This window comes from Protopterus annectens, chromosome 11.part0 (genome assembly GCF_019279795.1).
Source record: "Protopterus annectens isolate FY-2018-M chromosome 11.part0, PAN1.0, whole genome shotgun sequence".
NCBI classification, from domain to species: domain Eukaryota; kingdom Metazoa; phylum Chordata; order Ceratodontiformes; family Protopteridae; genus Protopterus; species Protopterus annectens.
This window is the reverse complement of record NC_056745.1, coordinates 1,174,140,454-1,174,164,722: the sequence shown is the minus strand read 5'-3', so window position 1 is coordinate 1,174,164,722 and position 24,269 is coordinate 1,174,140,454. Positions and strand designations below refer to the sequence as shown.

General features: G+C 36.9%; 1 protein-coding gene across 2 annotated transcripts in view; it reads left to right on the top strand.

Moving 5' to 3' along the window:
* SRPK2 (SRSF protein kinase 2) overlaps positions 1 to 24,269 on the top strand; it is a 3,154,866-nt gene that overhangs the window by 2,395,915 nt on the left and 734,682 nt on the right. For both annotated transcript variants that reach the window (XM_044088527.1, XM_044088528.1), the window contains exons 12-13: positions 1,473 to 1,573; positions 1,699 to 1,806. In XM_044088527.1, coding sequence (XP_043944462.1) covers positions 1,473 to 1,573; positions 1,699 to 1,806 — 209 coding nt within the window. The remainder of the gene's footprint in view (positions 1 to 1,472; positions 1,574 to 1,698; positions 1,807 to 24,269) is intronic.

The following is a 24,269-nucleotide window of genomic DNA, read 5'->3' as shown; positions in this document are numbered from 1 at the left end:
TAGTAAAACCCTTTACTTATTTTCTCAAGAGTTTGCAAGTTAGCTCTGTATGTCCCAATTCTACTATGAAAACGTACATTTGCACAGGCATATAGTCCATATACATTTCTGCTCTTTTCCCACAGGGTGCACTTGTGGTTACATTTTTGAAGCTCAGCACATAACATACAGGTTACTTACATTTGTAGAAAAGCCTGTGGATCATATTAATATTTACAATGAGAGATTTATTTTCAAAATTTTAGCTAGCTGGGCTGGCAGCTTTCACATAGGTAATCCTAAACCACCTTGTTCTATGGGGAGAATCAACTTATCCCTTGCCCTTTTCTGCTCCCAAATAAATTCCTTCAAATCTTTATTAATTATCATCTACAACTTCTACTCTGGTTAATAAAAATATGCTTGACCTGTATATAAAGCTAAAGGGACTATAAACAGTTTCACTTCTTGTATCTTAATATCCATATCTGTAATCAAGAGCTTCCATCTTCTCAGTGTTTGTATTATCTTCTCTTTAGTCTCTTCCCACATGTCCTTGGCTGCCATAACAGAATCAGTTTTAATTCATGTACCTAAATACTCCATATTATTACCATTTCCTCATAAATACGGATATTGCCAAACCAATTCTCATTTGGGTACATCATTTATCTGTATAGTCTTTGATTTATCTTCATTTTCTCTATATCCCAGAAAGTGTTGAAGCTTTCTCAAAATGTCCCACAACACTGAAATTTTCTTTTCTGGATTTATCAAGTACAAAATATCATCTGCAAATAAAGCTAAATTTTCTTGGTTACCGTATTAGATATATCTTTGAATTTCCAAGTTCTTTATTTTCTTTGCTGATGGTTTTAAATGTAAAGCAAAAGGGAAAGAGGACATCCCTGCCTGGTTCCTCTGTTGAAACACAGCTTGTTGGAGAGCAGCCATACCACCTTAATTCTTGCCTCTGACTCTTCATATAGCCTACTTATTAACCGTATTATTCTGTCAGTGAATGCAAATGCCACCTGTTTCCTACTCATAAAAATCCTTGCCAACTCTATTGAAAGCTTCCTCTGCAGCAAGACCCACCAACAGTAGTTGCATTTTTTGTCTTTAGCATTATAATTGAGACAGAATTTGTTTTAAGTTTGTGTGGTTCTAGTTACCTTAAAGTGAGTTAAGTCATATCCAAGTTTTTAAAATAGTAGATAGTAACAGAGATGCATATAACTTGGTGGCTTGGTATAACTGTCTAAATGCTGAAGTTTGTCATAATAAAACGTGTTTGAAATGCACAGGGATTATATAGTTTTATTTGTATTAATAGTGTTGTAGTGATAAACTTGTAAAGTATGATTTATTTTGGCTTATAGTTTTTTACGTGTCAGAACTTCTAAGCAAATGGTATTTGGGTTTATTGTCTTAGTTAGAAAATATGTTTTTATTTGAATTTCTCTTATGCTGTTTTTTTTCTCATTTAACAGCAAAAACCCGGGCAGCAGATTTATTGGTGAATCCTCTTGATCCTAGAAATGCAGGAAAAATTAGAGTTAAAATTGCTGATCTTGGAAATGCTTGCTGGGTTGTAAGTAAAAAGATGTTTAGGAATATTCTAATTTTTAAGACCTTGCTCTTAACATGTACTGTCATAGTTCATGATTATTTCCAGAACTAAATTTTCTAAGTTTCACAAAGTGATTTTTATTACAGCACAAGCACTTTACAGAGGATATTCAAACCCGTCAATATCGAGCCATTGAAGTCTTAATAGGTGCTGGATACAGTACACCTGCTGATATTTGGAGTACTGCCTGTATGGTGAGGAATACATTTTTATTTTAAAGTGTGGCGTTGTTTTGACTTCATTATACTGGTAATTGTGGTAGAACTACCTTATGTTCAATAGTACTAACTTGCTTTAGAAAATAATGTCTTACTTATTTGTACAGTAACTGTGTAATGAAGTAGTATTTTGTATTGTCAAGTGTTGATGCAGTTTAATCACCTATTTACCCAATGTTCGCAAAATTTTATACTGTTAGTGTTTTGTACGAAGTGTTCCTACTTGTTAGATTTGCACTTAAGTTGTATAATTGCATTACAAATACTGATTATATACAGCAAGAGATTTGCCACTTTATCTCTCAGATGGGGTACCTTCTGTGCAGAGTCGGCATATCCTCCCTGTTTTTCATATTATTTTCTTCTGGTGTTCCAAGTTTCCTTCCACATTACAAAAACATGCAGCAGGTGGACTGGACACTAAATTGACCATAGGTGTAAGTTGGCGTGTGTGTGTGTGTGTGTGTGTGTGTGTGTGTGTGTGTGTGTGTGTGTTTTATACAAGAAAAACCATGGCAGGGCTAGCCACTTGGTAGTGTAAACATTGGTTGTAGGTGATGGTCACTTGATGTGACACCCCGATCCCATGTACCAAAAAAGCACATACTAAATACATTGTCTGTGATTTGCTGGCTTGTTCTCAGATGTCATTTTTAGTACTTGTATGTATTTGTTTTAATGACTTTTAATCTGATCGGTCCTGTTGTTTGTTGTATTACATATGCTTGAAGACAAAACAAAGATAATAAGCTCTTCTGGCTTTCCCCTTTAAATGCATTTAATATTTTCCCTCCTCTAAATCCTTGCTTTCCCCTTCCTCTGAACCCCTTTTGCATGTGACACATACCCTATTCAGTGTCTGTGTGGATTTCCTCTTCATCCTTCATTATAGTAGTCCATTCCTTGGGTCCCAGTGCCCTATCTGTGAAGAAGTGCTGTTGGAGAACCAGGGAGTACTTAGGCCATACAGTTTACTGCTTATACCCCTCCTCCTTCCCCTTTCGCTCCTGTCAGGATGACTCTTCCATGTCTCCCAGACATGATCTTATGCACCTGTAGCATTTCTACCATGTCTATTTTGCACTATAGGGAGAAGAGCTCTAGCTCCTTCAGTTTATTCTCATACCATATCTTTCTGGTTGGTTTCTATTTGACTTTCAGCCTAAAATCCCTTTCCTTGTATGGCTTTCATAACTGCACTCAATACTCAAGGTATGCTCTGCTTAGGGTATGTCAGAGTAAGATCATTACCCCTTTGTTTCTAGACTTTTTCCCTCTTTTTTTCTAACATCTTTATTAACATTACATATAGTATAGTGACATGAGTACACATTCAGTTGTAAAAGAGAAAACAAACCATAACAAAGATTTTTTCATGCATTATACAAATATGATTTATGTCTTGTTATTCATTCAGTTTAACATTGCATAGATTGCTCAAGTCCCGCCTTCACTGAAATAGCACTCCTCCTCCTGAAAATTGTTCTGTATGTATTGTTCCCACAGATTCTATTTTGTTGGAAAAATTATTCAATTTTGTTGGTGGCTAGACAGGAACATGGAGGGAATTGGTCTAGCTTCCTGGAATACAAAGAAACACATTGGCAAGTACTACTAAACGCCACACACTTTCTGGGTATCAAGACAGAATTTCAATTAGTCTGTTGGCTATAAAAGCGGACAAGGTTTAAAATGCATTTCTTCACCTTGAAATGTGAACATCTAAGAATGTGTAGGCACTTAATTATCATTATTTTTACATATTTTAGATTATAGTAATAGGGTACTAGTTAATTAGGGTTCTGCGACTGGTATTTTAAAATCAGTTTTAAAACAATTATTAAAAAGTCACACAGAAAACCAAGAAAGTGCGGCTTTCACTAGCAACCAAGTAATCCAAACAAAAAAAAAAGCCGTGAAGTACTATTCCAAATCCAAACCACGAAAGTGACACCAACAACGTCTTGAACGCTTTTATTGAAAAACCACATGCGTTTTCGTCCTTTTACTCTAGGACTTCATCAGATAAAACTTATTTTAAAAAAACTCTGCTTTTATACTTTATTAACAAAACAATTAACCAATAAGACACCATCTCATTATTTTAAATAAACCAATCAATTTCTTATCTCATTAATATTTATTCCTGAATGGAATTTAAAAATGATCGTATATATAAAACAATGCTTTTAAAATCAGTTTATCTTTTAGATATTATTTAAAATTTAAAATATTATTTAAAAATTAGTTTGACATCATATAATACATCGTTGGGAAAGTTCTTCTATTTAAATTTTACCATGAAAGTCATGTACATAATAACTTCTGTGCAAAGTTTCGCAAGCATTAAAAACCTTAGTCTTGTACCCCCTCTAGTGTCGAGAAACTATATAACATACTAATTCATCCTTCAATCTATTCCTCACTTTTATGTATTTATTATTGTGTTTTATAGTCATTATATGATTCCTACCTATCAATTTCTTGTATTCATTAAATATATCTAGATAAATTAATTATATTACATATATATATATATATATATATAAATAAATAAATAAATAAATACATAAAATTATTATTTAAAAATCCTTAAAATTAATGTTTATATACAAAACTATCATGTAAACTAAACAATTTATCTATAGGACCAATATTAAAAGTGAAGGCGAATAAAGTTTAAGTCACATTCACTGGGTTGTTTAGTTTACATGATAGTTTTGTATATAAACATTAATTTTAAGGATTTTTAAATAATAATTTTATGTATTTATTTATTTATATATATATATATATATATATATGTAATATAATTAATTTATCTAGATATATTTAATGAATACAAGAAGTTGATAGGTAGGAATCATATAATGGCTATAAAACACAATAATAAATACATAAAAGTGAGGAATAGATTGAAGGATGAATTAGTATGTTATATAGTTTCTCGACACTAGAGGGGGTACAAGACTAAGGTTTTTAATGCTTGCGAAACTTTGCACAGAAGTTATTATGTACATGACTTTCATGGTAAAATTTAAATAGAAGAACTTTCCCAACGATGTATTATATGATGTCAAACTAATTTTTAAATAATATTTTAAATTTTAAATAATATCTAAAAGATAAACTGATTTTAAAAGCATTGTTTTATATATACGATCATTTTTAAATTCCATTCAGGAATAAATATTAATGAGATAAGAAATTGATTGGTTTATTTAAAATAATGAGATGGTGTCTTATTGGTTAATTGTTTTGTTAATAAAGTATAAAAGCAGAGTTTTTTTAAAATAAGTTTTATCTGATGAAGTCCTAGAGTAAAAGGACGAAAACGCATGTGGTTTTTCAATAAAAGCGTTCAAGACGTTGTTGGTGTCACTTTCGTGGTTTGGATTTGGAATAGTACTGCTTTCCGCTCTACGGCTTTTTTTTGTTTGGATTAATTATTAAAAAGTACTATCATACCTCTCAACCTGGAAACATCAAAAATCTGGACAAGGCCCATGAAAAATAGGTACAAATCTATATGCTGATTAACATCTAATTTGCAAACATAATTATGTAACCCCACCCACTCCAATGGAATTGTGGGATACCAACTTTCGAACACAAACTGAAAAACAGACCACCAAAACATGGTACCAGTCTCCCCCTGCAGCCATTCCAATGTCCCGTTACCTGGCTATTTCGCCCCATTTACCATAAACACTAATGTATGCATACTGCTGTACTTCTACAATGATTTGGATTTTATTTTTACATTTTACAGCACAACAATGCAGAAACACTAAAAGACATCATCTGGTAAACAAAGCAATACTGTCTCACAATGAAAATAGGCTTGACATTAAAACTTCTTTGCCCTTGAAACTCACATTCATTGAAACAGCATTGAAACCCACACCACATCCAAAGAAAATGCATCTGGCCAGTGGTGGATAAAGATTATCTTTGGGCTGTTTTCAAATCATTGGCCCCTTGCACACAAAACAAGAAACATACATGTGTTTTTTTATACACCTTCCTGACTTTATTAAATTATATTCCTTGTATAATACAACACACGTGTTAAAGCGCATTTTAAATTTATTGTTTGAACATTTTACCAGTAATCTGTACCGTAGGCAATGAAACAAAACACATGAACCAATAATGACAAAACTGCCCAATTCAGAACTTTTCCATCATAAAAGTCTGCTTCCATACCCACACTATAAATAGAATGACAGTAGTGTTAGCCATAGGCATCTTGCACAGCGTCTCACACTTATTTTCAATTTAATTTTTTTTGGGGGGGGGGGGGGACTACAAAAGGTCAAAAACCAGGGACAAATTTTAAACATTGCTTGTATAATTTTATAAAGTTGCTAGAATAAAATGTTTTGTTACCATCATGCATTTCACTGGCAGGTTTTGAACCCAGGACTCTAAGCACTACAGTCAGAACAACATACCACTATGCCAAATCAGCAGCTGCCTGAAAAATAGGAAGACTGAAACTTAATAGCCATCATTTAGTGAATTCATTTCTCACTTCTCAGCATAGCTCTTAACCTCAACACAAAAAACATGGACAAACAACAAAGCCAATAATGGGGTAATACAAATTCAGTTCTCACTTCTCACTCACCATATCTCTGAACTGTTAGCACAAAAACAGTAATGGGGGAATACAAATTGTGTTCTCACTTCTCATCATAGCTCTAAACTCTTAGCACAAAAAAAATGTTCTTACTTCTCATCATAGCTCTCTCAACTCTTAGTACAAAAAAAATCTGGACAAAGCTCAGAGCATAACGTTCGACTGTTAGCAGAAAAAAAATGTTCTCACTTCTCATCATAGCTCTCAACTCACTCAGAAATGGTGGTGGCTAGGGATAGTAGGCTCTTTTTACCCTGTGCCAAAGGTACAGGGTTTGAGCCTGAATACCTCTAGCCACCAAGTGTATTATATGGGGGCATTTTCACACACACACACACACACACCCCTGAATAACGAGTGGTTCAGCTTACCCTGAGTAGTTCACATTCCTCTGTTGTTGCTTCCTGCCATTAATCCCTGCTCTGCTCGCAAACTCTGCCCTGAGTAGTTCCCGTTCCACTGCTTGCAAACTCAACCATTTCAGCTTCATGGCCTACACACAAGTTCCTCTGCTGTTCCCCATTCCCGCTGTTTCAGCTTCCAGGCCGCATACAAGTTCCTTTGCTGTTCCCCATTCCCGCCAGCTTGCAATTCAATTCAGACAACCGGAAATGATGATGTGAGCTCCTTGAACTCAATTCCGACTGGCTGGTAGCCTGACGGAGCTGACGTCATTGCGCACGTGATGACGTCAGCTCTGACAGCGTGAAAATGTTAAAAAAAGAAAAAAAATCAGAAATTAAGGGGTGCCACATGGGAATCGTGGCACCCCTTCAGTTGGACCCCAAAACTCGGTAAAAACCGAGTAATTCGGAACGGTTGGGAGGTCTGAGTACTATCAAAAATCATTTTTAACATCATTAAAAGTTAGATTTAGATCAAAACTATTCATAGTTTGTAAAGAAGTTTACAAATTTTACAAATATGGTTTCTGTTTAGTTCTTTTGTACAACTGAAACAAGGTTTTTGAATGTAGTTTAATGTTTAACATACTATGGTGGTTTTTTATTGGTTGTACTTTATTGGAGCTGTTATAAAAGAGGATGTGCATATGGCATGTTTATCTGATGAAGTTCCATTTTTAAAAATAAAGGGAATGAAAGCGCTTATCATATTACAACTGTGTCCTCGTCTCGTACTGCAGGAAAGCTTTGACTGTGTTTGGATGGTATTTTGGTTATGTGTGTGTACTGGTTTATTACTGAACTATTTTAAAACTGATTAGGTTATTAAGAGAGCGTATATGGAGAGGAAGTTTGTTCCAGGCAGTGGAGACTGAGTGACTGTATAGTATTTTGCCAATGGATTTGTTGGGTTTGGAAATTTGCATTTGAAGTTGGTCAGAGCTACTTAGGTAACGATTAGGAATATAGGGGTAGATGAGGTTTGCCAGAGATGGGCAAGCTAGGGTTTAGGGCTGTTAAACAAAACCTTCCATCTCTTTATCATTTTCTCTCCTAACTCCCAAACTTCCATGGGAATACCATCTGTTCCTGGAGACTTCCCTGTTGATTGATTAAATATCACCATTTTTATATCACCCCCTCCCATCTTTACTACTAATTATTGGGCTTCATCTTCTTCTAACTATGGCATATGCAAGTTTCCAGTAACTATTTCCATTTGCGTCTTTTCTTGCCCCCTCCCCCCCAGTTACTCTGCCCTATACAGATTTTCATAGAATTTCCGAAATATCCCTACTACATCTGTAGAATCTCAGGTTATTCTTCTAGTTTTAGGTTTCCTAAGTTTGGCAACACCTTTTCTGTTTTGTGTTGGCTAAGTCATTGTGCTAATAGTTTTTGTGCTCTGGGTTTATTATAATACTTGCTTAACACCCACCTTTCTAAACTCATGCATGTTATCCAAATACTCCCTTATTTTCCCTTTAGCACGCAACAGTTGACTACCTGGACTCTCCCTCTTGAGGAAGATATAACCTAGCATTCTGTTTGCTGCCCTTGCCTTTTCATTCTGGACTGCTGGTAGTCCAAGCCATGTGTGAAGGAAGTTCCCAGATCATTTTCCTGCTCAGTTGCCACCAATTCTATTATGTGCAGCTAATAATTTACATCAGAGTTGTTTTGACTTGGGTTCTTGTTTGTACTCTGTTTATACTAAACCTCATCTGACACATTTCTGAGTACTTGGTCAGTCTTTCCAAATCCTTCTTTAGACTGCAAATCATGTCTTCCACTCCTATACCTTTCTTTGTTTCGTTAAAAGAAATGATGATCCAGTACTCTGTTCCCTTGGACATGTCTGAGACAAATACACTGACGCTGTCCTACCTTTCAGCCATATAGTATTCTAGTTCCTGGGTCTTGCTCCTACATCTAAATGTTTCGGCTTTCCTTCACCTGGCTCTGTGGGCCTTAGAGTCTTTGATGACTACAGGAAGACCACATCTATTGGTTGCACCCTGTTAAGTTCAGCTGTATCCCAGTCATAAACATGAGTCAGTTTTAACTGATTACTCTGGCAATGAATCAGTGTTGGTAGCTGTCCTAGAAAATTTTCTCTGAGAATGCTACCAGCTTTTTTCATAGGTTCATAGGTTGGTACTAGACTATCAGCCCTAGGGCCTATACAAGCCTAGCCATAACGATTCCCTAGATATTTCTTCCCACAGTATTTACTTCCCTGGACCCCTGTCTAGCAGAGTGACTGACGTGATCCCTGGGGTGAATTTCCTATCTCCCATCCAATCGTCAAGGTTCCTTTTGAAGAGGGCCAAGGAGGCGCTCAGCTTGACATGTATGGGCAGTCTATTCCAGAGTATGGGGAGTCTCTGGGTCAGAAACCTATCCCTCCAGCATGTTTTGTTCATTGTGATGACAAGGTTTAGATCCCTGTGGCTCTGAGGGATTGGGATTTCTTTAAGTGGAGCATGTCCAGCAGCTCAGGGTTTGACATGGCCTTGTATGTTAAGCAGAGATCGCCTCGAGTAGACGATATACCACAGTGTATAGCTGGAGTTTTTTTAGACGGTCAGCAAAGGGCATCTGCCTTAGGCCTGTGATTCTTTTAGTGAGGTATTTCTGTGGCCTTTCCACTGCTAAGTTGATGGGCTGTGTCGTCTTAAATTTTTCCTGCCCCCCCTCCCCCCATGTAAGGGTTCATCACTTGCATAACCACTTGCTGATGAGATCCTTGATGATGTAGGAGCCCTTGTGCTTTGGAATAATGTTGAGTACATTTACAACAATTTCAGTGAACCCAAAGACACAGAAAATTTTTTCCAAAATCACTTTCAGCAAGTTTAGGAAAAAAATATTTTTTGCAGGAGGGCTTATCCCCCTGTACTTCCTTCCCATGTTGTAGTAAGGAAAAACTCAGACAGACCACCACAGTCACATAAACTTGAAAGTACATAAAATCCTTTAATAGCTTTAAATTAAACAAAGTTAAAACACAAAGTCCCAGGATAAAATACCATCGTCTTTGTTGAGGAGTAGGATGTTGGAGGGCCCACAATACCCCGATCTTAAATATACCTGCTCTGTGGTTGCACAGCAGTAGAGAAAAGGGGATTCTTCACTATCAACAAAAGGCTTTTAGAGAAACTGGCACTGATGAACTGACAGGCTCCCCTGTGCTTTAACTTCCCCAAGAACAGCCACTTCACTGTCTAGACTGGTGTATTTCCACTGTTGTCCCCACTCTGTATTGCTTCCTTAGAGAATGGCATATTCCTATTGTTTTCCATAGTGAAGACAGAAGCAGAATATTGAATCATTATCAATACTTTTCCCACAATCTTTTGTAATCTCCTTCCAAAACTTGATCATTGTGATTAGATCTTTTTCTCCCCCTTTTCATCCTTTCTGTTATATCCCCACAAAAACTTTTCTTATATTTTCTGATCCATTCTGAGAACTCATTTTTAAATGGTGCCTTTGCTGCCTTCACCGCTTTTTTGCCCTTCTTTTAGCCTTCTTGTGCTATGCTTCCACCCCTTCACATCTCTTCACTTCCACCTTTTGTAGTATGCCCTTTGTTTTGCAATAACTGCCAGTCTCATATTCATGCATTACTACATTTACCCTTTTCTTCTCTTTTTGCCTTTTCTTCTTCCTCAGTTCCTTGTTCGTAGCCCTGAGTACTCTGTCCAAAACGTATTCCTATAGCTTGCTTTACTACCTTATCTCATTCACAGTCTCCTAACTCACCCTGGCTCAGCATACTTCATTATTCTAAAAAAAAACTTTTTTTTTTTTTTAACCTTTACTTCTCCACATACAATTTCACTTATGTTGGTTAATGGTCCCTTCACCTGGTCATATATGGCCTAGGCTGCCTTAATTTGGGTAGCATCCAGAATTCTGTCCTTTCTAATAGTCTTACAGCAGCTGGCTGAACCCTCATGGTCCAAAATCTCTCCACTCTGGAGCTCAGAGTCTCTCTATCTGCTTCTTGCAGGTTCAGATCCCCACAAGCGTTACTCTATTTCTCTCATGCTGCTCCTTTACTGCTTGTTTTTGTGCCTCATCCACCACCCTTGGTGTGTTTTGGGAATAATTTGCTGCATAGAGGTATCCTTTTTTTTTTTAATTTGTATTTGCAGCCGACCAAACTCCCTAACTTTCAAGCCTCCCAACTCACCCTGTTGACTTATTCACTCCTGCAATGGCTGGCCAAAGCCACAATCCCATCTGGCATGAGAGCTGGACTGATGTGCACCAGCATGGGCGGATCGCTTGTATTTATTATTATTATTATTATTATTATTATTATTATTATTATTATTATTTTATGCCTTGCCTTATTGTTTTATCTTGCCCTATATCCAACATATAAAGACTTCAGAGCATATCAAAATCAACTAGCAATGTGTCAGAATGGTTTACAGCTGTCTTTTTGAAGGCAGGAGCCCAGACTCTCCACCATGGGCTGCTGCTTTGCATAAAAAAAACCTTTACCTCCCACTGGTAAAAGTGAGCAGGCAAATGTGCTAATCGTTTCCAACCCCTCTAGCTGACTTCTCTTGGATTGGGTCCTCTGATCAGACCTGGATATCATGTGCTGAAGTCTGGGTTTCATCTGTCTATACAATGGAATAGCTTATTCCCTATTTCTCAACTGCTAGGGCACTTACCCTAGCTTCCAAACTTGCCTGGTCCCTTTTCCCTTTTTTGGTTTGCTGTTCCTTCTCCACTCTGACCTCTGATTTGATGCAATCCTTTGTGCAAATTACACTCCAATTTTAGCTCTCCCGTCTCTGTAATTGCTGAACAAACTATAACCAGGCAGTTGATGTACTACCCCCTCTTGTTATTCATCCATTTTTCCTTGGTACTGGCAGTGTCTGCTGTCCCCTTCTGCACCATTGCTTGTAGCACCCCCACCTTTCTACCTGTAATCCTTGAAATGCAAAGTAGTAGTACTACCCAACTTTGTTCCTTGTCATCCTTGTATGTTTATATGCCATAGTCATAACACGTGTCTGCTTCTTGAATACTTCCCCTTTCTGCTTTAGTAATACTACCTCCTTCCTTCCATCTTATTTTAAATGCAAAAGCTTTGAGCTATCACTTTCCAACCTTATGCACCACAGCTCCCAGGTTAATAAATATTGTACTTTAAAAACAAATTTCATAGTAACCTGAGCAATTTGTAGTTTATCGTGTTAGTTCACTTCTGTTTTCTGGACCGTGCTTTGAGCTGTTTGTTTGGTTCTACAACTGAATCCTAGTAGTTATGGTTAGATGCTGCATATAGGCAGAATGACATTGAACCACACTTTACATTTTTTGCAAAGGTCACCATTTAGTTTGTAACCATTTTCTCATGTATTAGTAGTAGAGTTATAATTGCAGTCCACTTAACAAAACTGTGGTGTTTGAGGCTATAGTGATGTGTTAAGGTTTCTGGAATAATAATATTCAGTTTACTGAATTTGAGTAACACTTTTTTTTTTGACTTTATTCACTGGATAATTATTATATTATGTGCACAAACGTTGGTGCTGTCGCTAAAGTATTCAAAGGGTTACTCTAAAAGCAGTATGGTGTTCACCACTGTTGCCTTTTGCCTCAGCAGTGGCGCTAAAAAAAAAAAAGGTTTAGGTCTTTAGTGTGGGTAATTCTGGTGCTGTTTTTTGGGGGGATTTGCTGGTGGTCCATCAGTGTGGGGTCTGACAGTGCATTGTATGCCAGGCATAGATCTCTCCTCAGCAGCCTGTAGGAAACAGAATACAGGGATAGGCCTTTGAGATGGTCTGCAAAGGACATGTTACTTACACCCTGTATTTTTTTAGTGAGGAACCTCTGTGGATGTTCCAGTTCTTAGATTTGCTTGATTAAGTACATACCAAAGTGAGTCATTGTACTCAATGATAGGTTTAATGAATGTTGAGTACAGTGGAACAATTACTTCCTTGGACCTAGGTACCATACATTTGTTTATAAGTTGGACAGCATAGAATGATTTCCTCACTACTGTAGCCATGTGATGGTCAAAGGCTAGATTACTGCCTGTGTGTCCCCAAGTCCCAGACTACTGCGTTGACTCTTAGGGGTGTGTTGTCAATATGATAGCTACCAAAGGTGAATGACATCCTGAAGGATACTGTTATGCATTTCTTGGCGTTTAGTTTTAGTCCATGGCTCTGACACAAGTTATTTGTCTGTGATGGCCCTTCTTAGAGAACAGTAGTATTGGTGGGGGAGTCTCTGACTGCTCCGAATTTGCAGTCATCTGCACATTTGGTCAGTGAGCGGCCTTTGACATTGGCCTTGACTTCAGAGAAGTAAATTTCAAAAAGGAGTGACCCTAGGACTGAACTCTGCGGGACTCCACTTTTGACTGACTATTTGTAGAGGTGGACTCCCCAATTTTAACTTCTTGAGTCCTAATTGTGACCCAGCTGGCTATCCACTTGGAGACATCCAACCTTTTGAGTTTGTTAACCATGCCTGAGTTGGGTATTGTGTTAACTGCCTTGGCAAGGTCAAGGTAGACAGTGTGAGATGTTTTGCCCTCATCCATTGTTTTGGTAACCTTCTCAAAGAAGTCCACCAGGTTGAGTAGACCTGCCCTTGATGAAACCAGTTGGATTGAGTCCAATATCTGGAGGTTCCTATATCATTGAGCATCATGTTGTCATTATGTAGAAAAATAACAAGTAATGTAATCATAATCTGTGTGTAATGGTTTCCATTACTTAAGGAAGCAGTACAGATGTACACAGTGTTTCATTTCTTCCATGCTTCACATTTCTACATACTTTGAAGCTGTTGCCTAACAAATTTTGAAATAATATCAACCATAGCACTTTTAAGAAGGTCCTATAGTGTGAATCTTTTTTATTTTTTTAAAAAGCTGAATGCAAATACATAATCTATCCAGCTTGGCAACAGTGTCACATATTTTACACACAAAACCCCTCACAAGTTCAGTGATGACTGATTACTTCAAGGCAAGGTGAAGGCTACAGAAAGCAACTGAATGAGTAGATCTAATTGGAACAGGGTGGGGCTGTATTACAGCAGGCCAGTGACCATTACCTTTGATCAAACAAGATGATATCAGTCATGTTCATCCACAGGCTGCCTCAGTGCCTGTTCATTCTAGCCATTTTATTCACTATATTTACCTTAGATGTCTGACTGCAATCAACAGGGCCAGCCTTAGGTGAAATAGAGCCCTAAACAAAGGGCTCAACAAAACCTCTGTACCTTCTTAGTCCCTTCCTCTGTTCTTCCCCATTATAGCTGCAAGCCTTCCAAACAGATTACTTCTGTTGCTTTTTCACGCTTTGTCTTTTTCAGCTTTTTTCTAGCATCCTTTTAACATTCTGCAACTGTCCAAAACTCCAATGTAATAAGTTTGGAGAAAGCAACTTAATTAAGCAAAGAGTTTGGAGATCACCAGACCCCCAAAAGCCATAGGGCTCTACTAGCTGTAAGATGCATCTTAGACTTTTTTCCAACCTTTTGAACAAATTGTAGCCCAATAAGAAATCAAGAGTAAGGAAATAAATTGTCTTATTTTCTTTCTTTCAATGAAAAATAAGTTGTGTCTAAAGTATATTTTTTTAAAGCTAACAAAATCATAGTGCCTCATAAACTGAGAAGATAAATGCTTGTAAGGATATGTAAATCCTGTCTGAGAATAGTACCTGCCTCCTGAACCCTCCAAAAAAGATAGTTTATGAAAGACTGGTTTGTAACAGAAAAATAAAGAATGTACATTAAATAGAATACAATATGAGCTTTCTTTACTATGGCACAGTTTGACTTGCTGGTTTGGAATGTTGATGGGCAAGTTAATAAGAAAAACAGGAGAAGGTACTGACTTATAGTAGCATTGCATAAATACTGTTGCTATGGGAAATGCACCTGAATGGTAGAAAACCTGAGAGTTTTGTTTAAAAATGGGAAGGAGTGTTTCTTTGCTGGAATAGAATTGAGAGTGAAATAAAGAGGTCTTAATATTGATTAAATGAGATCTAGGAATAAAGATTGATGAACAACTGAAGGTCAGGCTGAAGAGATTTAGAGTAAAAATTGCACTGGCTGTACCATATATTCCACTGAATGCAGTTATATAAAATGTGACAAATATTATGAGAGAAGTAATAGCCTTTTGTCAAGGATATATGTGAATAGGAGATTGGAGCACTGTAAGCAGTAGGAATACTTCTCTGCAGGGCCAAAATACCATAGACTACCAGCAGAAAATAGAAAGTTAGAGAAATATATACATGTTGTTGGCCTTACTGATGTAATAAAAATGAGACAGGATGAAGTAGAATATACACATTTTAGTGATATATGTTTCCTGGCTAGATTAGGTAGATGTTACATAATGAAAGAATGCTGTACCATGGTTTGAGTCATGAAAACACATCCTGTGATAGAGTCAGACCATGCACCTATACAGATTAAGTTCTGTAACTAAGTAAAAGTTTATTATGACAAACAGTGCAATTTCCAGGAAGCCATTTAATGATTACATAGAGCAGACTTCAATTGAAGTGTTAATAGATTTTATCTTGAGCTAGAATGTCTTTACAAGAGTACTTGGAAATATGAATTAGCACAGAACAATGGTTTCAAAACAAATATTTTTGAAAATAAACCCAGAACAGCCAAGTTGTTGGCTCAAAATTTGAGGTGACAGTTGAAAAGATGATAACTAAAACTAGAAACTATGAGAATGACAGAATAGAAGTGGACCAAGGAAATTATGAATGTAATGGTAAATTATTATGGTACGCTATATGAAAAAGGTGTAGAGATTGAGAGTAATACACAGGACATGATAACATATTTGAGACAATCACAACTTCCTCAGTTAGAAGTAGAAAGAAGAGATACTACCTTTATAAATGAAACATATTAAATTTAAAGAAGCAGTGCGAATCCGGAATAATAGTAAAACCCTAGTAGTGATACAATTCCAAAAGATGTTTGGAAAAAGGAACAAGAGGTAATAGTCCAGCTAGTACTTTTAACAATATTTTTTTCTGGATGGGAATGTGCTTTTCACTTAGAAAGGAGCAGTGATGGCAGTTATAACAAAGGATGGAAAGATCCCTTTGACCTAGAGTCACACAGACCCATTTTAGTTTTGAATCTTGAGTGCAAAGTGTTTGTGATGATTTTGGTAAAAAGAATGGAAAAGATGCTGCCAAAAATGATACACCTGGATCATTGTGGGTTTAAAGAAGATAGCCAAGCATTTGACAATATTAACAGAACTCGTATGATTAAAAGGAGTATCAGACAATAATATTTATTTATTTATTTATTTAACATTTGTTAACTGGGCTAGTCTAACTGGAGACAACTCCATTTTCAGCAGAGGCCCGGGGAGAAAAGCTCCACAAATTGTACAGACAGTCAATACAAAACAAAATGAAGGGAACAAAGTTTGATAGGATAAGTAAGTATTGTGCACAACATAAGAATTAAGTCCTGGTTTAGTAATACATACAATTAGCAGTTTTGGACTAATATGGTAGGAGGTAAGAGAAAAAAAAAGAACATGATAGATAAGAAAAGAGAGAGGAAAGTGTACAAGTATGAGACTGCAATAGTAGAGAGCAGGTTTAGAGTAGGGAAGATAGAAAGGTGAGAGACTGCTGAGCCATGGTTAGTGAGGATTGAGACAGGGGCACAGCCAGTGTTTTATTAAGTGTGTTTTTAGTTTTTGTTTAAAGAGAATAGGAGATGTGATGGAAGTGAGTTCAGTGCTATATTAACAATAACAGATTTGGTTACCAAGACACATTTGACAGAGTGAGTTGGGAATTTATGAAGAGATCAAGTAAAGCATTTGGGTTTTCACAAACACTAGTATCGTTAATATTTAACATCTGCTGGAGAGCTCAAACTAGGAAGTAGTATGCTGATGAGTTGTCCAAAATCGTTTAGCCTTGCAAGAAGGACTAGGAAAATTTGTCCAGTATCACCATTGCTTTTTGCTTTATATTTAGAGCCATTAGCCAAGGTTGTAAGACAGTCAAACTTAACTGGATATAAATGCAGAAATACTAATTAGAAAGTAGCTTTTTTCCAATGTAATATTTTTATGTTAATAATGCAGAACACGATATAAAAATTATATTTGATAAACTGAAATATGTTAATAATGTATCAGGATACAATATAAATGAAGCAACAACAAAAACTGTAATAATAAACTGTGCTCGAATACATGACTTGGTACAAAACTGTTCTTTTGTGAGGCTGTGACAAGATGAGATGCTTCGAAATTAATTTGAAATGGAGTGTTTAGCAAGCAGCTAAGGAAATATAGGAGGAACAGGCATAGTACCCGACAAGGTAATGACAGCATCACATGCAGGCATTTAGGCGGATGTAGGAAAAGAATACGGAGAGCAATTTTGTGCAGCTTTATATACATAAAAGTATTAAGCAAGTCTTTACATTAAAGGAAATTAGAAATTAGAAATTCGAAAAATAAAATAACCCCAAGAGGTTTTGTGTGTGCATCTACTTATGAAAAACACAGGAGAAAATATAATAACCTTTTGGAAAAGAAAGAACAAAGAACCAAGATTTGTGGAGCAAATGGTAAAAGGAAATAAGTTAATAAAAGTGAGATGAAACTAGTTAATCTTTTGGGTTATTGAACTCAGATCAACTTGCTTTTGTAGACCTTAAGTTAGAGTTCAAGCAAGGTATAAACAGGTTGGATAGGAATTTTATTAAACCACAAATAGATTTTATAATTGAGTTCAGAACAGAAAACTTAAACTGGAAATTAGTGATAAGTATAGCATATAATCCAATTTTAGATTTGAAAAATGGCTAAGAAAGCAATAACTAGAAAATGGAAACACAAAAACAAGCCATCAATTAAATATGTAAAAAATATGATTGCAGAGATTAAGAATATGGAACTGTTAGAGATCAGAAACAGAACTCCATAGTAAAAAAAATGACTATATGAGATGCTGTAATGGAAGTTTAGCTTGAACACAACACTGAGACAGAACAAAGTCCCTAGATGTGTATCTGTTTAATAAAGTAGACACCAACATAAGGTGTGAAGTGAGTGGTTCAGTTGTTAAGATTTGTAGTGGAATGAAAATTATACAATGATGGGTCATTGTTATTCAGAAACGTGCATGCTGATTGGACAGCCCAACCAGCGTGCCCATTGTAAGTCAAACATATGCCAATAGAAAAAAGTTCAACCACTAAGGTACCATTGAGCAGCCAGACGTTTCTATTGGAATATGCTATGGAGGGCAGAGAAAAATACAAGAAAAATCAGGTATGTTCTGCAAAAGTAAATAAACAGAAACTTAGATTTTTTTTTGTATTTCTGCACTGTCCCCTCCTTAAATCTTGACAGACTCTTTTACCTCTTAACTGTCCAGGTCTTTGCAGAATGTCCACATTTTTGTCTCATAGTATTAATCTTTTCAACATACAAAAATTAGTTTTCTATCAAACCAGTGAGGTTGAAGTCATTAATTAATGACAGACATTTAACATTTAGCCCTCATATCCTTTAGAAAGTGCATGCTAAAAACAGCTGTGGAGATTCTCTTTCTTTGTTGCTTCTCTTCCAAAAAACAGCAATGGACTTTTCTTTATTGCTTCTCTTCAGCAGCCCTAATATACTGTTGTACTTTGCAAGCGTGGGAACCTCACATATGCATGTGCAGTACACCACAAAATGAGGAAGAATAGGAAACAATATGGAAGAACTCTACAGTGCTATTATACAAAGATATTATTTAAAAAAAGGTTAGAAATTTCTTTCTTAAATAATGTCATTGTGTAATAGCAATAATCCACTCAGTGTGGCTATATCAAGATTTACCCATGGTTGGCTTTGTTTAATCACTCGGGCTTTGCCTTTGTGATCAAACCACACCAACAGCGGGTAAATCCTGATATATCCACACTCACTCGTGTTATTGCTTAATAAAACAGTATGGTCGCTGATTAATTTCTCATTTAAAATTGTGTTATAAATAGTTACTTTGAGTGTTGAACTGCTTTTGTTTAATGAACAATGTTAAGTAAAACGTTGAGTAAAGACTAGATAGAATATTTGATATTGATAATAGACTTATATGCTTAATGGAAAGTTATTGATAATCATATGTAATCACTGATTATCAGATATGTGACTAAGTTTTTAATATATTATAAGTGTATAATTATAATACCAAAATTCACTTACGACTGCACTTCTCTGACCTTAATAAAGCCCACAAGTTTATCTAAGGATTTATGCATTCATTTAGAAAAATACATAGAGCTAGCAGTCCCTACCAAAACAAAGTACCATGGGAAATTAAAAAATAAACCACCCTAATTGTCTACTGCCATAAATAAACTAGACAACAAAAGAAAGAAACTCCGTAAATTATTTAGTAGATCCAGAATCCCTTTTCTCAGGGATAATATTAAAAGCATTACTGAAAACTGAAAATCACTATCAGGTCAAATAAAAGAGCCCATAAACTTAAGATGACATCCAAATCCAAAGATAAACATAAATCCTTCTTTAGCGATAAACTTAAATCCTTTTTTAGCTATGCTTGAAAACATTGTGCATTGCTCTGAACTTATTCATAATGATGCCTCCTATGCTGACCAAATAGACATTGTCGGTACCCTTGCAAACAATTTAGTTCCAACTTCACCTCTGAGACTTCTGTTCAAAGCCCTGTGGCAATATTTTACTCCCCCAATTACCTCTTAAGATCATTTACTAAAAATGCTAACCAAGACCAGAAGTACTTCCTCCATGAGACCCAACAGTATACCTGGTTCCTTAATTACTAGTATTAAACATGCTCTTGTTTGCAGACACACTCCATGAACTGTTTAACCTAAGTATAACTAACCTAAATTTAGCTACTGGTTTTGTCCCTGATGAGTGGTGCACTGCTATGCTGATGCCCGTCCATAAGAGTAGCCTTGCAACCTGCCCAGGTAATTGCAGACCTTCCAGCCTTACAAGCCTTACCTGCAAAGCCATGGAATGTATTATAACTGAGTTCAAAACTGCAGTATCAAAAATCTTATTAGACTTGACCCCCAGCAGGTTGGCCTTTGAAGGGGCATATCCTGTCTCTCTAACCTGTAAACTTTGAAAGGGTTGTGGAGGGTGTAGATGGTGACTAAGCAGTCACTTTATCTGCCTAAAGCCATTGACACCATTTCCCATGCTGACATCATTCAAAAGATAAATACTTTAAAAACTGACCCAGATGTGGTAAGATGGATAGTAAATTGGTTGAAAAGCAGAACCTACAAAGTGTGAGTTGCGGGTGACTATTGTTTACTCCCAATATGTTTTTCCAGAACCTCTCATTTTTATTATTTGCTTCTCAGATCTCCAAGCAGACAAACAATGCTGCTGGCTAACAAAATTTGCAGAGGACTGTAAAATGGAGGGTGTTGCTAAGCCCTATGATATTCAAACCCTCCAAAATGAACTCTCCCTAGTAAACTATAGTCAGTGACCTAGGTACTTGAGTTGATAGCTTCCTCACAATTGACCACCATGTAATAACAGTTTTCACGGAAATTATTTTACTAAGTCATGCTGATTGCCAAAGGAATATCACTAAGTTCTAAAGAGGGAGCCATTCCTTATACTTAACATTGATAAGGCCAGTTACAGCAACCACTTTGAGGTATCTCATTAAACATATCAAATTAGAAAACCTCCAAAAATTCCTAACCAGAAATATCACAAAATTCTTGCTCTAGCAAAGTAGACTGGAAGCTCTAGCCCTTTATTCAGTTTTAAAGATTTTTGAAGAGAAATCCTTGTTTCAATTACTGCAACAATAGAGACACAATTGTCCTATATCAACTTTTGCCTCCACAGGTCCAGTATCTACACCAATACTAGATCAGGGACCTAAATCTTCAACAACAGATGAAACATGGTGGAGGGACAGGTTTACAACCAGGTGCCTCCCATATTTCTAAAATAAATTTCCCCTACATTTTAAGCACTGCAGTTCATTATCTTCCTTTAAATATAACCTAGATGACTCAAAGGACATCTACAGATTAACCTCGAGATTGACTGTTGTGGTCCTCCTTCAGCAAAGAGGTTTAGCATGAGGGATGGTACTGGCCAGAAGTGAATGGTCATAATATTCAGTGGCCTTGGAATACCATCAGTCTGTGAATCTGTAAAATTGTTGTATCAGCAGTGTTGAGATAACAAGTGCATCATGTATGAGGACTGCACAGTATGTCAAGCTGGAAATCTGTTAATAATGTATATACATTGCTTAAAACATAATAGTGCAGTTTTCAGAAATGCTAGTTTACCTCCTTGTTGTTAGACTGAGATGAAAGTAGAAACACAAATGGCCTTGGGTATGCATTATACAGCTGGAGTTCTGGGAAAGGAAACTAGAGCACCTTGATAAAACCCACACAGAGATGGGGAGTACATGCAGACTCCACACAGAAGGCATCACAGCTATAAATTCAACCAGAAAACCAAACATTGTGAGATGGCAGTGCTAACCACTCTGCACCTGTGCTAATGATCAGTTGCTTTCATACACATCCTGCCCTAATGCTAATGTTTGAGATGGAAAGTGAAAGAAATTATACCCAACCTGTTATCTTAGATACACTGCAGCCCCTATCCCCTCATGCATTTTCATCACATACAACCTCATACCCATCGATTACAGGCACTTTATCGACTATGCACACCTCTGGTTATAATGGATACTGCAACAGTGATCTGTTCAAATATCTGCTATTATGGGAAGTGAACTGCATAACTGTACTTATTCCCTTATCTGGATGACTAGCTCCATACTGCCTCATCTCAGGATGATTTGGTTCACAGAAAGAAATCTCTGCCCAGACTGTTCTGTTCCCTTGGAGTGATAGCTCCTTTAAACTGTAGTTGCTCCCCAGGATGAATACCAGCATTTATCTGCTGGACCTTGGACACTACTGTTTGCTGTACTTTTCCTCCTCCTAACAAGATTCTGTCCCTCCTACAGGTGGAAAGTTTCATTTTGCCTGCAAGGCACTAGGCCTGTTGGTGTTTTCAACTGTCATGACTCCTTGAGCCATATTTCACATGAGAGTACTCCTGTAGATATTTCAGGTCCACCGGTCTGATCACTAAATTTCCTACCTTTTGGTGCAGACAAGATTTAGTCCCTCTTCTGAACCTCTTTGCTCTTAAGAAAATTATTTGCCTGTATCTATGCAGCATACTGCTCTCTCAACCTTCAAGCAAACTACACCTTGATCTTCTTTCACTGATATTGACTACATGTTTTTTCTTGTTCCAGTGACAGCCAAAAGGTCAGACCTTTACAGAAGTAGTGGTACTTATTGTTACTGTTCCTCAGAAAAGTTACTAGGGTATCTTGACTTGTTTGTTCATTTGGACAGCCAATAAATGTGTGGCACAGTTTCTGCTCCTTTTCCTCTTGTCCTTTCTTATCCTTTTAAAAGTTTTGAATTTGGACTTTTTTATTCCTCAAGTTCACTTAGCTGCTTTTTCTAGCTTTCTTACTGGACTAAACTCTACCTCACTTGCTTCAGTAAAATCTTTAAGGCTTTTTTGTGTGATACTTGCCACCAGCTCTAGTTTGAGATCTTGTCTCTACATTGGAGACATTTACTTCATGTTTCAGTGTTCTGCACTTTGAACCTGCTACATCTGAAGATTTGAGGTTCTTGACTTAAGAAGGTTCTATTCTTAGTAGCTGTTACTTCAGCAAAAAGAATGTCCAAGTAAGACCAGCGTTGTGGTATAGAATAATAAAAGCATGACTGCGACTCACATTATCTGAGTTTTATTAGTAGTTTGTGAACTGGGGTAGGGGGTGGTAGTAAACAGATGATGCTGTTTTTCCTACCTTGATTGAACAGTTTGGAGGTGATCTGTCCCACTGTAGTGCCAGCACCTACTGGACAAAGAAGTGCATGGCAGGCATTGTGTGGCTGGGGGATATGCTGTTGGTCCTGCTACATTGCATAGTAGTCTTCCTGGGACATTGCCATTGGGGAGGGTATATTTGAAAGAATACACATCCTCCCAAAGAAGAGAGACATTACTGATCCGTGACCAGGAAAGAGTACATTTTAGCTGCCAGGGGTGAAGAGTTAGGCCATACCAGTAAAACTTGATGGTTGCCTGGATGGTGCTTTCCAATGGCCAATTCTCACTCTCAAGGAAGGGGAACAAGTGGGCTTATTAGGCTGTATCAGCATTGATGGTTGACTGACAGTTGGGTAATTGAAGGAGACTTAAAAATATGTTAAACTGTCTTTTTGAAAGACATCTTACTTAGGGATGTCGCGTAGAACTAACTTGTAATTTATGCCTATAAAGTGGAGTCAACTTTAAACCAGTCTGTTCATTTGCCTATATTCCCCCCTTTTCCTGAGCACACTTGTTGTGTGTGGTGAATACATTCTTCATTGTATAGATGCTCACAAACAGTTTAGATTTTATGTGCATAGAGCAAGATCTTTTACAAGGATGACCATTTATTTGTTTCCTTTGCCAAGTCTAAACTGAGCTCTGTTGTTACTAAGCATGCCGTTGTCACTCCAGAGAACATTTGTGCAGCTATAATTTAGTCTTCTCTTAACACCTGAGTAAGGTACTGCAAGCCAGACATTATTAATAGGTCCAGGTTTTCTTTTGGAATTACTGCCTTACTGCATCTGTGGTGTATTCCCATGATGGTAAACACACAGCAGGAATAGCTAGGGACTCTTTACTTTTGTTTAATGAATATTGCCCTCTTCATAGCGGACATGAAACGTATGTACTTAATCATAGATCTGCATAAGTAAGGTCCATCTTTGGTTATCTACCCACTCTACATCTTTCACCTTTGATGTCTCTCTGATGTTCTTACTTCTCTCCTCCTTTGTATTTTTTGTTCCTTCCTCAGCATTGGACTGTATACCGAAGCACTGTAGAGCAAGGTGGTCTTAATGGGAAGCAGGAGAGGGTTAGCAGCTTGGGAGAATTTTATCTTCCAAATGGTTTTGATCCTAAAGGTTAATGAAGACTAACCTTATATAATTGTTAGCACATAATTTTCAAAGTTTACCATAACAGAATATACTTACGTAATTTTTGATATTCTAAGTTAAGTAAGGTAGGGAATTTTGATAAAGCAGATTTAATAATATTTATTGTGGGCAGGGTTGCCAGACATCCCTATTTTGACTGGGACTGTCCTGGGATCAGCAGCCCATTCCTGAGTCCCGCACTGCCGGTTAAAATCTCAGCGAAACAGCCTCCACTTTCTGATTTTTGATTGGCTCATATACCAGCATAT